This window comes from Bos javanicus, chromosome 24 (assembly GCF_032452875.1).
Source record: "Bos javanicus breed banteng chromosome 24, ARS-OSU_banteng_1.0, whole genome shotgun sequence".
Lineage (NCBI taxonomy): Eukaryota > Metazoa > Chordata > Mammalia > Artiodactyla > Bovidae > Bos > Bos javanicus.
The window spans coordinates 57489356-57503824 of record NC_083891.1 but is presented as its reverse complement, the minus strand read 5'-3'; the positions used below and the strand labels follow the sequence as shown (position 1 = coordinate 57503824).

The 14469-nt window shown below is 50.9% G+C and overlaps 1 protein-coding gene and 1 long non-coding RNA gene across 28 annotated transcripts in view; one reads left to right on the top strand and one right to left on the bottom strand.

Moving 5' to 3' along the window:
* The window catches only part of LOC133237786 (uncharacterized), a 45309-nt gene extending 40700 nt beyond the window's left edge, over window positions 1–4609 (top strand). For 9 of the 11 annotated variants that reach the window (XR_009733352.1, XR_009733351.1, XR_009733342.1 and 6 more), the window contains 2 exons: window positions 1399–1587; window positions 2552–4609. This is a non-coding gene — a long non-coding RNA (uncharacterized LOC133237786). The remainder of the gene's footprint in view (window positions 1–1398; window positions 1588–2551) is intronic. The other 2 variants (XR_009733345.1, XR_009733344.1) reach the window with 2 other exon arrangements.
* The window catches only part of NEDD4L (NEDD4 like E3 ubiquitin protein ligase), a 381755-nt gene that overhangs the window by 9108 nt on the left and 358178 nt on the right, over window positions 1–14469 (bottom strand). For all 17 annotated transcript variants that reach the window (XM_061400317.1, XM_061400318.1, XM_061400319.1 and 14 more), the window contains 6 exons: window positions 9006–9079; window positions 6833–6893; window positions 4617–4676; window positions 2782–2889; window positions 1372–1468; window positions 383–455 (listed from right to left, as the gene is read on the bottom strand). In XM_061400317.1, coding sequence (XP_061256301.1) covers window positions 383–455; window positions 1372–1468; window positions 2782–2889; window positions 4617–4676; window positions 6833–6893; window positions 9006–9079 — 473 coding nt within the window. The remainder of the gene's footprint in view (window positions 1–382; window positions 456–1371; window positions 1469–2781; window positions 2890–4616; window positions 4677–6832; window positions 6894–9005; window positions 9080–14469) is intronic.

Genomic DNA, 14469 nt, shown 5'->3' with positions numbered 1-14469 from the left:
CTAAACCAATTTAAGGCTGGAATAAGACCTCAGCCTGCTCAGAGGCTGGGTGTTGTCACAGCCACATAGGGAGATGATACAGTGAAATCTCTGCTTCCCAGAATATTTAAGGAAAGAGGGGGATTGGAGGAGGAGCACCCCAGGGGAAGCAGGAAGGGGGGATTTAACCCTTCATTGTCAAACATACTGGTCCTTTCAACTCCTGGTTGAACCTAATCAGCACCAGTATGACGACACTCTCACCTGCATTGCTGACATTTCCCCCTCTAAATGCTCAATGGGCAGGGAGCACAGCATGTGACCCTCTTGCCCAGTATTACCCATGGCTAAGCTTTGAAAAACAAGTCCGTCTGTCGACAGTGGGTGGTTTTCCGTCACTCACCACGTGTGAGCTCTGGGCAGTTTTTCAGGACTTCCCCATTGCTCTATTGTAAACAGCTGAGGACCATTGGAACCTGGACAAAAGAAAGAGAAAACCAAGTGCTGAGTGCTCAAGGCCGCGGAGCGAGACAAGGAGGGGCTGGAGGAAAGGAGGGGAGGGGAGGGCAAGGCGTGCCTGGGGGAGCCCGGGAACCCCTCTGCAGCTGTGACGTCACATTGTGTGAAAGAGGGGCAGCCACGGTTCTGCACCACCTCAGACCTCAACTCACGTCACCATCAGGACGGAGCCGCGCCAAGCTGAACAGAGCAGACACGACAACATATGGACGGGCAGAAGCTACAGCCTTTCAGCCTAGCCCTGCAAGCTTAAATTTAAAACTACTTCTGGGCGGGGGGCGCTGGTGGGGACATAAATATCATGACCTTTAATATGCAGAGCAGAAAGTGATTTTTTTAATCTACAGGAAACACTGAAGAATCCTGCCTTGTGGAGGGTGCGGTAAGTTTAACGTTCAGCTTACAACGACATGGATGATTCTGCAAAATCCAGTTGTTTTGGAAAATAGACCAAAAAAACAAAAGAGAAAAGAAAGAGAAGAGAGGACCAAACTTATGGTTCTCTGTACAAAAAGTAAAGACAGTCCCCTGCTTTTATACAGAGCTAACTACACAAACAGAGGACGAGATAGCTGGATGGCATCACTGACCGATGGACATTAGTTTGGGTGAACTCTAGGAGTTGGTGATGGACAGGGAGGCCTGGTGTGCTGCGGTCCATGGGGTCGCAGAGTCGGACGCGACTGCGCGACCACAGCAACACAAAGAGCTGAGGATACAGCATGCTGCCACACCCTTCATGTGGAGTGTCTATGGGTCCAGGCAAAACCCACTCGGCTAGAGGCCTGGGGGCAGTCTTCTGGAGCCACAGCCGATACCCAGTAAACACTCATGGGGTGAGGGGAGGGCAAGACCCCCTGGTATCCTGCTCACCATAAAGCTCGGCAAATCCATTCATAGGTACTCGGGACGTCCCTGTGACAAACTGCAGTAACCGGATGCGCTTCTCGGCGTCCATCAGCAGCACAGCCTGCGGACGGGGCGGGGGCAAAGGTCAGCACGTGTCATGGGACATGCAACGCGGACCGGCAAACCTTCATCCTGCGTGCACTGAGGCGGAAGTCCTAGACGGTCTTCCACCCGGACGGGGTAAGGCCGGGAAGCATTTTTTTTTTTTTTAATGGCCACAACACTGGCTTCTAATATCAGAGACCGAGGGATCACAATGTCCCTTTCTTCATGTGCCCATTGGTCAAAAATAAGTGGTTAAAAAAAAGGCGAACTCGTCGATGGCACTGAGCTCATGTTTCTGTGAGGCTTGCCGGTCCTCTCAAGCCAATCAGAAACACACATGATCCTCTCAGCCATTAGGAAACAAACACAGTTTGAAAAGCGTCAGCTCCAGGGGAACCCAGGTTATGAGGCAGGATTTCTGACTGTGCAGAAATTCTCTAAAGATAACATTTTAGAAAAAGAAAAACGGAAGCCAGGCTAGGCCTCTGAAATAACCGGTGTATCTTACTTATCTGAATTATTCTAAGAATCTAGTTGGCTTCGCTAGTAAAGTCACTTGAATTGATATTAAAAAAAAAAAAATCCAAAATCAAAGCTGAGTGAGACCTGGACTAAGATTTTAGGATTTGATGATTCTGCTTTCTTCCTGTTCTCTCTACTTATCTGCCGCACTTGAAATCTTATTAGTAACAGATGTTTAGAAATTAAGATAATTCAAATAGATTTCTTATTTCTATAAGTAAATAACCAGTGCTTCCCCCCTACCCCTGGAATTGTTCTTTCAAAGTCAGTTTACACTCCCTTCTTCAGACCTGCTCACTATTTCACTTCTCTCCTAAAATGAACAGGATTTTAGAGAGTAAAATCACTGACCTTTAGAGAGTAAATCAGATTTCATTTGCATCTCTGATTGAAAGATGTAAAGATCAAAATGGTTGTTGGAATTCACAAAAACAGTTGAGAAAATAGTTTTTTAAACCAAAATGGCATCTTGGAAAAGCCAGCCCCAAAGCATGTATTTGTCCCGAGAAGCCTTTCATTCTTATCCACACTCTGGAGGACTCGTTCCAATTCTCGAATCCAGCTGTCTGCTTTTTAGGGTCACCCTACTCACCGGTTTCCTCAGACAAAAGCACTTGAGTAGGTGACCGAGGAAGACAGCGTGGCTTTCTCAGGACCAGTGAGGACAGGCATCCACCACGGCCACAGAGAGCAGTGGGAAGGGCTCTGTCTGGCTCAGCAGGCCTCTTCCCTCCCCAGCAGGCCGCGGAGCCCCAAACCCAGGGGCGGACCTCGGAAGGCAGCACAGGCCCTGGGCCCCGGATTTACCTTCCAGAACCACTGGATCACGGGGTGGTTCGGGCAGTAGCCATTCTTGTAAATAGAATGTTGTCGCCAGTCGTTCACATCCACGTCGCCAAGGCCACACATCAGCAACTGGAGGAGACAGACCAGAGGTGAACAGGGTGTATCGTGAAAGCTGAAGAAATACACATGGAGAAAAGGCCTTCTCTCAATGCCAGCATCGCGTCACGTGCAAAGCCAGACGATCCAGTGAACTGTAAGAACAACTGAAGGGGAACACGTGTGCCACACCCTACCTGCCGCCTCGGGTCAGAGACAGAGAGGTAACGAGGGGCCCCGAGTCCAAAGCCTGGACGGACCACCGCGTCTCATACTGGAAATGAAAAGTCCAAACTGATTGCCCTCCTGGCCCCTCTGATCTCAGCTCAGTGCCCACGGATTTGCTTATGCTCTGTTTACATCTGCTCGTGACGCTGGCTGGCTGCTCTTCTGAGAGGTTATCTGTCTCAGTGTGTGAAAATACCTCTCCACCCACAACAGAATTTGTACTTTATGATAGCAAGAACGTGTCTTCCCCAGACGGATCCACCAGCTCAGGGCATCACCTCACCTCCTGGCGAGCAGACCCGTCCTGAGGCTGTGATTGCTCCTCTGCCTCACCGGGCCCGGGTCCACTTTCCTTACTGTCTAACCCTCTGCTACCCAGGTGGCTCGGCGGTAAAGAATCCGCCTGCCAACCTGGAGACATGGGTTCAATACCTGGGTTGGGAAGATCCCCTGGAGGAGGAAATGACTACCCACTCCAGTATTCTTGCCCGGATTCCATGGACAGAAGAGCCTCACGGTCTACAGTCTGTGGGGTTGCAGAGTCGGATATGACTTAGCAACTAAACCACCATCACCAGCCCTCGGCAGGGCAGCTTCCTGTGGACAGATGAGTGATATTCCCACAGAGGCACCAGCAGAAAATGGAAAAACAACTAAACCAGAGGCCTGAAAGGTGGGCTCGTAGGCCTGACTGTGCTCAGAACCTGCTGGATAAACCTGTGAGGTCATTAGCCTCTCCCGGCCTCAGTTTGCCCACCTTTCAAACGAAGGGCTTCCTCGACATGCTTTCTATGACATCATCTACCCGGACATTTCCATTTGAAGGTAGGAGAATGGAAAGCCAGTCCCCAGGAGCCGCTTCACTGGACGAGAGCCCCCGAGTCCCGTCAGCAGCCTCTGCACAGACACAGCCTGCCTTGTCCTGCTTCCCTTAACACAAAGGTGAAGAGGTCCCTCTGCTCTGCAGACGCCCCGCTCTCTACATCACTCTAAGAAGCTGGCACAACCTGTTGTGAAGCCACCTCCTGCTACCACCGCCTTGCTGCTTTCTGGTGTGCTTCCTCCCTCAACACGACCCCTTCAAGTTCACGGCGACCTCTGCTCTAGGAGCCGTCATAGACACTCAGGCTCACCTCCGGGCCGAGCCCCCCTCAGCGCTCACAGTGGGTGCACAGAAAACCTGAGTCCTCAGCCGGCCGCCACCCGGGGAGCAGGGTGGTGACCCTCCCCTGGCTGCTGCCACCCCAGCTCTACTGGAAGCAGCAGTTTCCCCGCCAAGCCAGGCCCGGCGGTGAACCAGCTCAGCGCGGCAGGCCTCTGTCTGCCGCATCCTGGACCTGCCCTCTCCCAGGAAGGAATACACAGGTAATGGCTGCTGTTCCCTGCTCCCCAGTCGGCAAACAGGCCCCCGAGAGACCTGCGGTAGAACTGACCTAAGCTTACTCGCTAGGACACTGCGGATGGGAGAATATTACAATGTCAGCAGTGAAGCAACTTAAATAAAATCTCCTTTATGTAAAATGTTTACAAACCTCCAGTTCATTTTCATCAAAGATTTTAATCAAATCAATAGGGAGCAGTTCCGTGAATCCCTGAAAGAAAAAAAAAAAATCACTCTCAATACCTTTCTCTCTGAAAGAGACAAATTTTACAGGGCCAACCAGCTTTGTGTGGTTAGCTAGGAAAAAACACATTGTTCCCTGATGATTTATAGCTATCAGTGACAGTATTCAGTGATTTTAGTTCCAATAAAAATAGCATAATCACAACATAAAAGATTTAAAGAGCGGCAGACTCCAGAGGATTCAGGTACTTGAGTAATTCCTGAAACGCTATGAAAATATGAGTTGCTGTAAGCAGGTGGCGGATTCCAAAAGCCATTTATGACACACTGCCGGGAGTCAGCGGAGAAGGCGATGGCACCCCACTCCAGTACTCTTGCCTGGAAAATCCCATGGACGGAGGGCCTGGTGGGCTGCAGTCCATGGAGTCGCTAGGAGTCGGACACAACTGAGCGACTTCACTTTATTTTTTCACTTTCATGCATTGGAGAAGGAAATGGCAGCCCACTCCAGTGTTTTTGCCTGGAGAATCCCAGGGACGGGGACGCCTGGTGGGCTGCCGTCTATGGGGTCACACAGAGTCGGACACGACTGAAGCGACTTAGCAGCAGCAGCAGCAGCCGGGAGTCAGGGTGCCCTCAGACACACAGGCCGTAGGCGTGCAAGCGAACCGTTTACAAATAAGGTACCAAAGGCAGAGATGAAACCCCAGAGGCGGCCGTGTGATCAGCAGAGAGGAGACAGGGAGTACAGAGAACCAGCCCAGTTCCCAGCTTAGTTGGTTAGTTATCACTAACTGATGGCTCAGACGGTAAAGAATCCACCTGCAATGCAGATGTGGGTTTGATCCCTGGGTCAGTAAGATCCCCTGGAGGAGCAAATGGCAACCCACTCCAGTATTCTTGCCTGGAGAATCCCATGGACAGAGGAGCCTGGAGGGCTACAGTCCGTGGGGTCGCAGAGTCAGACACGACTGAGCGGCTAGCACTTTCACTGACTACTGCACTGATCCAGGACGGATGCTCCGTGCTGCTGGCCCGTTTCTGCAAGTGAGATCACCTGGAGTGAGGCCAGCTGGGTTTCTTGTGTAATTAAGGTATGAAACCTGCGGTTCTCAAGAGCGTTCAATACACACGTTACACCCAAGGTCCCAGAATTTTTCCGAGTGCCCTGCCTGCTGCTGCTGCTGCTGCTAAGTCATGTCAGTCGTGTCTGACTCTGTGTGACCCCATAGCCGGCAGCCCACCTGCCTAGGTTGGTGCTTTATTCACTGTGAGCAGGTAAGTGGGTGAGGGATGAGCTTGAGAGCATCAGCCAATGAGAACCCAGCATCGGTTCATTGAGAACGGAAGCCTGGAGTGGACACCTGGGGTTCGTTCTCTTTAGGACTTAAAAAGAAACTGCACTTCGGGTCACAGTGAGCCATTTAAAGAGATGACGGACCCTGTTCTCTGTGACGGGCCTCTCCTCGGGGGCCTTGTGGCATCACTGACGTTAACTACCCGGGTCTGAGAAGTAACCGCTTCACACTTTAATAGGGTGAGGAATTGTTCAGCCAGCCACGAAGAAAGAGCAGGGGATTAAAAAAAAAAAACAAAAAAACAACGTCCGACCGATGAAAGGGAAGGCACCGCTCCCGGGGAGGGATGGTATGAATGGAAGCTGCCCAGGTCCTCCCATCTCTCAGAACCCGCGGTCACTGCAGCAAAAGGCTGAGATGCTCCCAGCCTTCCTGGGCACCACTGAGACCTGCAGGACGATGGTTCTAGCCTCTGTGGGGGGAGCCTGCCCTCTGGATCAAGTCTGTAAAGGTTTCTCTTTAAAAAACAGTTACAGCGAATTAAAAACTAAGAGCAGCAAAGCTAGAAAAGTGAAAGTGAAGTCGCTCAGTCGCGTCCGACTCCTCGCGACCCCATGGACTGTAGCCGGCCAGGCGCCTCTGCCCACGGGATTTTCCAGGGAAGAGTACTGGAGTGGGGTGCCATTTCCAAAGCAAAAAATGGAAGGGCGGCAGGGCCGAGGCTCTCACTCCTGTCCTGGGGCTGGAGGCGGTGGGAGTGGGGTCCCCACACCTGCGCCCGTGTGGGGGCGTGTGATGGCCCCCCGCCTCGTGCCCACTCCCAGGAGGAGGGTGGTCCTCTCCCAATCTCAGGGCGCAGGCCCGGCTCCCAGTGTGCCCGGCTCACCTCCAGGAAGGCGTTCATCTGCTTCTGGACCCTGTTCACGAACCTCCACTGGATGACGAGGCTGCGGGAGGAAAGGGACAGCAGTTAACCAGCCCTCACCCGGCTTTCATCCCTTCCCGCACGGCTGCAGCAGCTGCTCGTCGCAGGGGAGGAGCAGGGCCCGAGGTGGGCCAAGGGGAGGGCGGGGCCGCCGCTGCCGCGCCCTGGATGCTTTCCAGAACAGGGGCATGCGTGGAGCCTCGAGTCTCACTGAGGATTTAAAAAAAGTAAGACTGGTTCTCCCCTCTCCCCTCCACCAAGCCTCAGTTTACCAAAGCTGCTTTATAAATGTGACTGTCCAGAGAAAAGGGAAAATGGGCTTTGAATACAAACATAACTGGGCATCATGGCACATACATACAAACCCACGTATGTATATACCCACACTTACGTACAACCATGTACATATTTTCAAGGGGAATACCCAGCACAACATATGTGATCATATGATATTTCATTCTAGTATCCAAAGTGCTGGTTTTCAAGGAAGACATACAATTTATCAGCATTTTACCACTAACATTAATACTTTAATACCAACATTTGGAGGACTGGTGGTAAAAAAACCTCTTTGAGTCACAGAAATCCACTGAAACCATGCTCCCTGTGACAACGTTTAGCGCACAGCAGCATTTACTGCCAGGCGAATCTGCTTTGGAGTGCACCTAAGGCGCTCTGTCGTGAAACAGCACGGGGACCTTGTCACCAAGGGCTCTCACTTATGCGGGCGGTGGCGGGGGTGGGGGGGGGGGCGCCATGGCAACGGCACCCGGGGACCAGCCTGCCGCCTGCTCACTGCTCAGCATTTCGGGGGCTCCCTGGCTGTGCTGTGATCACCAGCCCAACAGCCTCCTCCTGCACCGGGGGTGCAGGGGCCACAGAGAAGCTGATGAGTTCAACCCGACTTCTGGCGGTGAAGCCAGTGGAGACGCTGCCTGAGGCCCTGCCCCCGACCCCGACCTGAAACCCAAAAGAATTAACTGCAAAGAAAGACGCACAACGTGTATCACGAGGTCTAGACCCTCTGACTTCTGACCCTAGTCCCCCTGGGGTGGAGGGCTGCTAAGAATCAACTCCAAGTCTGTGCTTCTGAATGAAGACAATGGTGTCGCCAGAACACCATTTACTTGTGGAGACTGTCCAGTTCAGCCAAGTGCCAATTAACGTGCACAGGCAAGAACTGCAGTATCTTACTTCTAGCCTTTGACTAAGAGTACTAAGTTTTCAAACTTGCGAGTGGAGAAGTCCGTCCTTTGTCAGGGTCTCTAGGGACTCGACACTCTTCCCTTCTTCCTAATTAGAAAAGACAGTAGGCTTTTCTCTGCAGATGCTAAGGAAGGATGCTAAGATCCTCGGCCAGTTCTCTCAAGTCCTGTGATCCATTATAATGAGAGAGGAGGCAACCTGGCCTGTTGAGATGATGTTCTGAATGCAAACAAGTTCAGGCCACGGCTGTAACTCACTAGATGAGCAGAAACTAAGACCCTGGGAGCCAGCCACTGTTACGCTGACCTGCCCAAGGTTAGCGAGGGCAACCTGGCAATCCTTAGAGGATACCAGAACTGTGTGCTTGAGGCACACATATATACCAAAGAGGAAAATGCAAGCTGCCCAACAGAGAAGGACCTTCTGGCCACTACAGCTGTCCTAGATTTCCAAAGGACTCAACATTTTGTTCCACCAATGGAGGCTGAGGTTGAGTAAAGAAAATTACACACGTCAGGAACGATGTTTCAGCACCTGCTGAATTCTCCCTATCCATTTTAACTCTTTTCCTACACTTTCATCACGGAAGAGAAGTCAGGAGAGAGAGGCAGTATCCTCTCTTTGGTTGTCTCTAATTTTACCCCAACTGGCTTTTGACACTGTGTTCCATCGCTGTAATTCTCAGTTTTAGACAGAACACCCACTGGCTCCCAGAGTTATCTGCTATGTTACTCAACAAGGACCCTTCTCTCCTCCCACTGCTCCTGTCTGGCAGCTCCAAGAAGTCATGACACAAGTCACACTTTCCATCCCGTAATTCAGCATCCCATGAGCCCAAACCAGAAAGGAACCCAGGCTGTTAAGAGGATGTCCACGGCATGCACAAGGTGTTCTGGCGAGGGCAAAAGAAAGGGCTGTGTGTACGTACTCGATGTACTCTCTCTTGTTTTCGTTCGTTACCATTATTTCTGACCCGTTGGGCTTCAGATCCACTTGATATGTCTGCAATTACAAAGATAAAACAATGATCACCATCATGAAGCTATCTTGCATATTATCACTGAGTAATAACGTCTCACTATGGGAGGAACGTAAGTAAAATTTATTCAGAACTCTTTACCAGAAAATGGGCTCTGTGTCCAGGGGAGTATCTAATGAGGCCTTTAAATTGTTAAGATGTTACACGCTTAAAGATGTTATCATCGAAGGCAAATGATTTTATGGTTATTTATGAGTTTTAATTATCCTTCATACATTAGCAACAGTGGAGAACAACACTTTTTTTCATCTGCTATTGACTTACAAGAAATTTAATTATGTTTCACAGAAAAGACAGGGTACATCCATCAAGATTGCAGAGATCCCAATTTGTTGCTGAAAATTAGATTTTATAGCCGTAAAAAAAAATACGTGGAATTTCTTTCAAAGGGGAAAAACACAGGGACTTACAAGAGAGAAGCTGAGGAAGTCAAGTGAGGGATGGACCCACCTGCCCCCGGAGAACCCCCTTTCTGTGCATCAGACACCACCTCGGGCTTCCCCCGTGGCTCAGCGATAAAAGAATCTGCCTGCAGTGCAGGAGACGCAGGTTCGAGCCCTGGGTCAGGAAGATCCTTGGAGGAGGGTTTGGAAACCCACTCCAGCGTTCTTGTCTGGAGAATCCCATGGATGGAGGAGCCTAGCGGGCTACAGTCCACGGGGTCACAAAGGGTCGGACACAACTGAAGGGACTTAGCAGGCACATGACACCGCCTCCCGGCTCCCTGTCCCAGAACGTCCCTGCCTCCCTCAGAGCCGCCCAGGAGCGCAGAAAGCAAAGACGCCAAACCCAAGGCAGAGTCTCCTCCTCTGCTAGCCCTGGCTTAACATCCGAGTGGACAAAGCAGTAAGTAGCAGAAGGGAAGGAAGAGTCTACTGATCTAACAGGAAAGTGTTTACTCTCGTGGAAATTCCGGGGAAATAAAGAGGAAAAAAATACCACCCACAGCTCCCCTATTCATGGATAACCACTTTTATATTCTGCTGGGAGTCCTCGCAGTCTTTTCCCCACATGCATCTGGCTATGTCCAGGAGGAGGCCAAGCCTGAGGGAGCGGGTTCTCCAGAGTAAACGTCCAGGTCACATCCCTCACGCGGGATGCAGTCACAGACCCCTGCTCTGACACAGGTCCACTTTCAGCGACCCCACCCCAGCTCCAATACTCTGGCCACCAGATGAAGAGCTGACTCACTGGAAAAGACCCTGATGCTGGGAAAGACTAAAGCCAGGAGAAGGGGGCAGCAGAGGATGAGATGGTTGGATGGCACCATCGACTCCATGGACAGGAGTTTGAGCAAACTTGGGAGATAGTCAAGGACAGGGAAGCTTGCTGTGGACACCCCTTAGCAACTGCACAGCGCAACAGAGTGCCTCAGCCCTGCCACACACACCCAGGAGCAGACTGGACGTCTCTGGCGTGCCTCTCACACCCTCTTCCTGTCAGCATTTCCTCTGATGGTGTGCCTGACTGTTATTCTTTTTCACGTGGAGGCAGCTTATTCAATCTAAGCCTGCGGATTCTTGGTCTTGGACCTTCCTGTGTTCTTCTTCCTCCTTTTCTTCATTGTCTGGGAAGGGACCTAGCTTCTCTCCCACATGACTGAACCCCACTTTCTACAACGTCAATACGATGCTTTCCTGTCCCCAGTATGGACTTAACTGCTACTGTATTTTTATATTTCTTCAAATCCTTCCTTCCCACCGGGCTCCCTTCCACCGCTGTCTTCCAGCCTGTCCAGTCACCACCCCGTCCCCCTCCAGCGGGGATCTGCTCTTGTCCCGTGTATGTCCCAGCACTTCTTGAGGATATTGAACAGTTCTGCTTAGGAAGTGGGATGGCAACAGGCATCAAGATTTTAAGGTGCAAATCCCTTCTTATAGTTACTTCTCTTTTAGGATTTATACCAATGGTAAGATATTGGTACAAAAATGTGTATATCAGGATTACAGGCCTCATACTGTTTATATGGTGAGATGCTGACATAGCTTAGATGCTGACCACTAGGGCGTGGCTAAAATCTGGTTGGTCTACGGGGCTTCCTTGGTGGCTCAGCGGTAAGGAACTCGCCTGCCAGCACAGGAGACACCCCACATGCGGTGGAGCAACCAAGTCTGTAACTGTTGAGCCTGCGCTCCAGAGCCCACGCGCCCAAACAGAGAGGCCACCATGGTGAGCAGCCGGGGCGGCGGGACAAAGAGGCGCTCTCCGCTCACCACGACCAGAGAAGAGCGCCCGCAGAGCAACACAGGCCCTGTGCAGCCACAAATACATAAAAGTCATTAAAAAAAGATGTTTGGTCTATGGAATGAAATCCAGCGTAGCTATTAAAAAATGGTATTTACTGACATGGAAAGCTACCTAGGATTTATTAAGTTAAAACTGTGCACATTCTAAAATTCCACTCCTGTAATTAATAAATAAAAATACCTTGTGTGTTTACAGAGAACAATTCTGGAAGATACAAACCAAAATTTAATGGTGATTTTTCTCTAGGTGGTACAAGTGAAGGGTGATTTTAATATGTGTTTACTGTACCGACTTTATTACAAAGATCAATATTTTATTATTATTTTTATAATCAGATATATGAAATTATTTTTGAAAGTAAAAAAAAAAAAAAGAGCAGACTGTACTATCTGTGCTAGGGAAGGAATTGCTGGCCAGGGCAACTCTGGGTCACATGGCTGATCAGGGCCACAGTTTCTCCGGGAGGCAGTGATGGGGGTTCGGGGGCTGCAGGCCCTTCCCTGGATAAGGTAAGTCCTCCCAGAGCCTCAGCTGCCCCCCTCCCTGGCCTCACACACCCCTGTGGGCAGGAACAGCTGTTATTCAAACTCCATTAGAAACTCACGTCCCTTGAGTCAGCGATGCCATCCAACTATCCTCTACTGAGGCACCAGGGTCTTTAAAAATTCCACTTTTTGTCTCCCCAATCTTCTAGCAGACGCTTTAGGACAAAGGTCTTGGTCAGTCTGGCTGCTTCTCCTCCCGCTCCTGGGCGCTGCTGTCTCCTGTTTCCAGTGTCTGTCTTTCCCCGGTTTGCTCTCCCCCACCCAGTGCTTCTCAGCCTTTTTCCCCAGTCAGCACGCCCTGAAGAGCCTTTTTAGATGCCACCCCCCCTCAATTGCCCCTTTCCTCTTGTGCAATCTTACCAAAGATGCCTATGGGACACTAGCAGTATGTTCTGTGGCCCCGTGGAGGACACAAGCCATTGTGATGGCTGAGACCTCTTGTCCTCTAAGAACAGGTTTTTGCCCTCAAAGGAGCACTGTCATCCCAACTGGAAACGTGTGCCTTCGCCCGCTCAGGCCAGGCCCCAAAGAGCTCTCCTGTGCGGCTGCCGCCCAGTCTCTGCCCTGCCCTACTGCACAGCTTCCCACACGTCCCCGCGACGGGTGCCTCTCGCCCATCAGGCGCTGCTTTGCTGGTCCTGCAGTCCAGAGTTTCTGCGTGTCACAGCTCTGAAAGCATGTCTCCTCCCGGTGGGGCACGTGTGTGTGGGGTGTACATGAGTGCATGGTTTACATCTCTGGTTGGTGTATGACGATTGTTAAATATTGAAATTTGTTCACTTGAAACATTTTTAACAGGCCCCCCACCCAGCAGCTCCAGATTCTCACCAACCAGAAAGAAAACAAACCAGAAAAACATGGCAACAGCTGCAGTTCCATTATACAAAGTGACAGCCACCACCAACGTTCACGGGCTGAAATTTCTAATTACAGAAGGAGAAAAAGCTTAGAGCACTGAGGAAGGCTGACCGCATGCACATCTCGCTTCTGTGGGAACTTCACTCCACTGAAGGAATGACTTTACTTTTTGGTACAAGGAGGTGTGGGCTCCCTTTTGGGTTAGAAAAACTGCAATGCACTGCAGAGCCAAGGAAACCATAAACAAGATGAAAAGACAACCTTCAACATGGAAGAAAATAACTGCAAATGAAGCAACTGACATAGGATTAATCTCCAAAATACATAAGCAGTTCATGCAGCTCAGTATCAGAAAAATAAAACGGCGGCTTTGCAAAGGGCTGGAGAGGGCAACGCCTGCACAAGCCTCTTGCTGATGTCCACGTTTTGGGCTCAACAACTCTGTTCTGAGCACCGGCCTTGCAGTGGGCACTGTGAGCTGGTGAGTGCACAGCGGTGAGCAACAGGCAGCCCCAGGACAGCCACCACTGGGCTGAGCCGACGGGCGAGGCAGATGCGGAACATGCAACTGTACCAGATGAGACAGATGCGGAACATGCAATCGTACAAACGAGTGGAAAGGCACTTATGGTACCTGCCACAGGGAGACATGAGAGACCCTCTGAAGGACTGGGGTCTGGGGTCAGAGCTGGCTGTCTGAACCGAGGCTGGGAGTGTGTTCCCCACTGAAGGAATGGAATGTGCAAAGGTTCTGAGGCAAGAAGGAGCTTGGTGTGTGCAACAGGTCTCATGGCAGCAGACCCAGAAAGTATGAGAGGCAGCAATGACGCAAAGTGCAGCTGAGACAAGTACGCTGGGCCTGGCCACGCAGGACGTCACGGGGCACATACAGGGTTTGGGGCTTTATCTCGACAGTGACAAAATGGGAATTCTCTGTGTGCTTTCAGCAGAGGAATGACATGATCATCTCACATTCTGCCAAGACTGCTCTGCCACTGTAGGAGGTCAAGGTGGATATAAAAGACCAGTTAGACGTGTACAAGGGGGGGCTTCATGGTGAAGAATCCGCCTGCCAGTGCAGGAGACACAAGTTCAATCCCTGATCCAGGAAGATCGAAGATCCCATGATGCTGTGGATCAACTAAGCCAGTGTGCTACAGCTACTGGGCTTGTGCTCTAGAGCCCGGCGACTGCAGCTGCTGAGCCCATGGGCCCTAGAACCTGTGCTCCACAACAAGAGGAGGCACCGCGACGAGAAGCCCACACCCTACAGTTAGAGGGCAGCCCTGCTCGCTGCGGCCGGAGAAAGCCCGAGCAGCGACGGAGACTCAGCTCAGCCGGGAAATGAATAAAGGTTTACATATGTATATAATAGGTATCACTATATATTATGTGCGACCCCATGGACTATACAGGCCATGGAATTCTCCAGGCCAGAATACTGGAGTGGGTCGCCTTTCCCTTCTCCAGGGGATCTTTCCAACCCAGGCATCAAACCCAGGTCTCCCGCATTGCAGGAGGATTCTTTACCAGCTGAGCCAGAAGGGAAGCCATATAATATATATATGGTAGCTTACCCTCAGGTATTCGTGAGGGGGCAGACAGGGAAAACAGAGAGAACTGACAAATAGCAGGGAGTAAAAATGAACAGGGCCTGGTGAGGGACTGAATGTGGGAGATGAGAGCTAGGTGCAGCTGCTTAA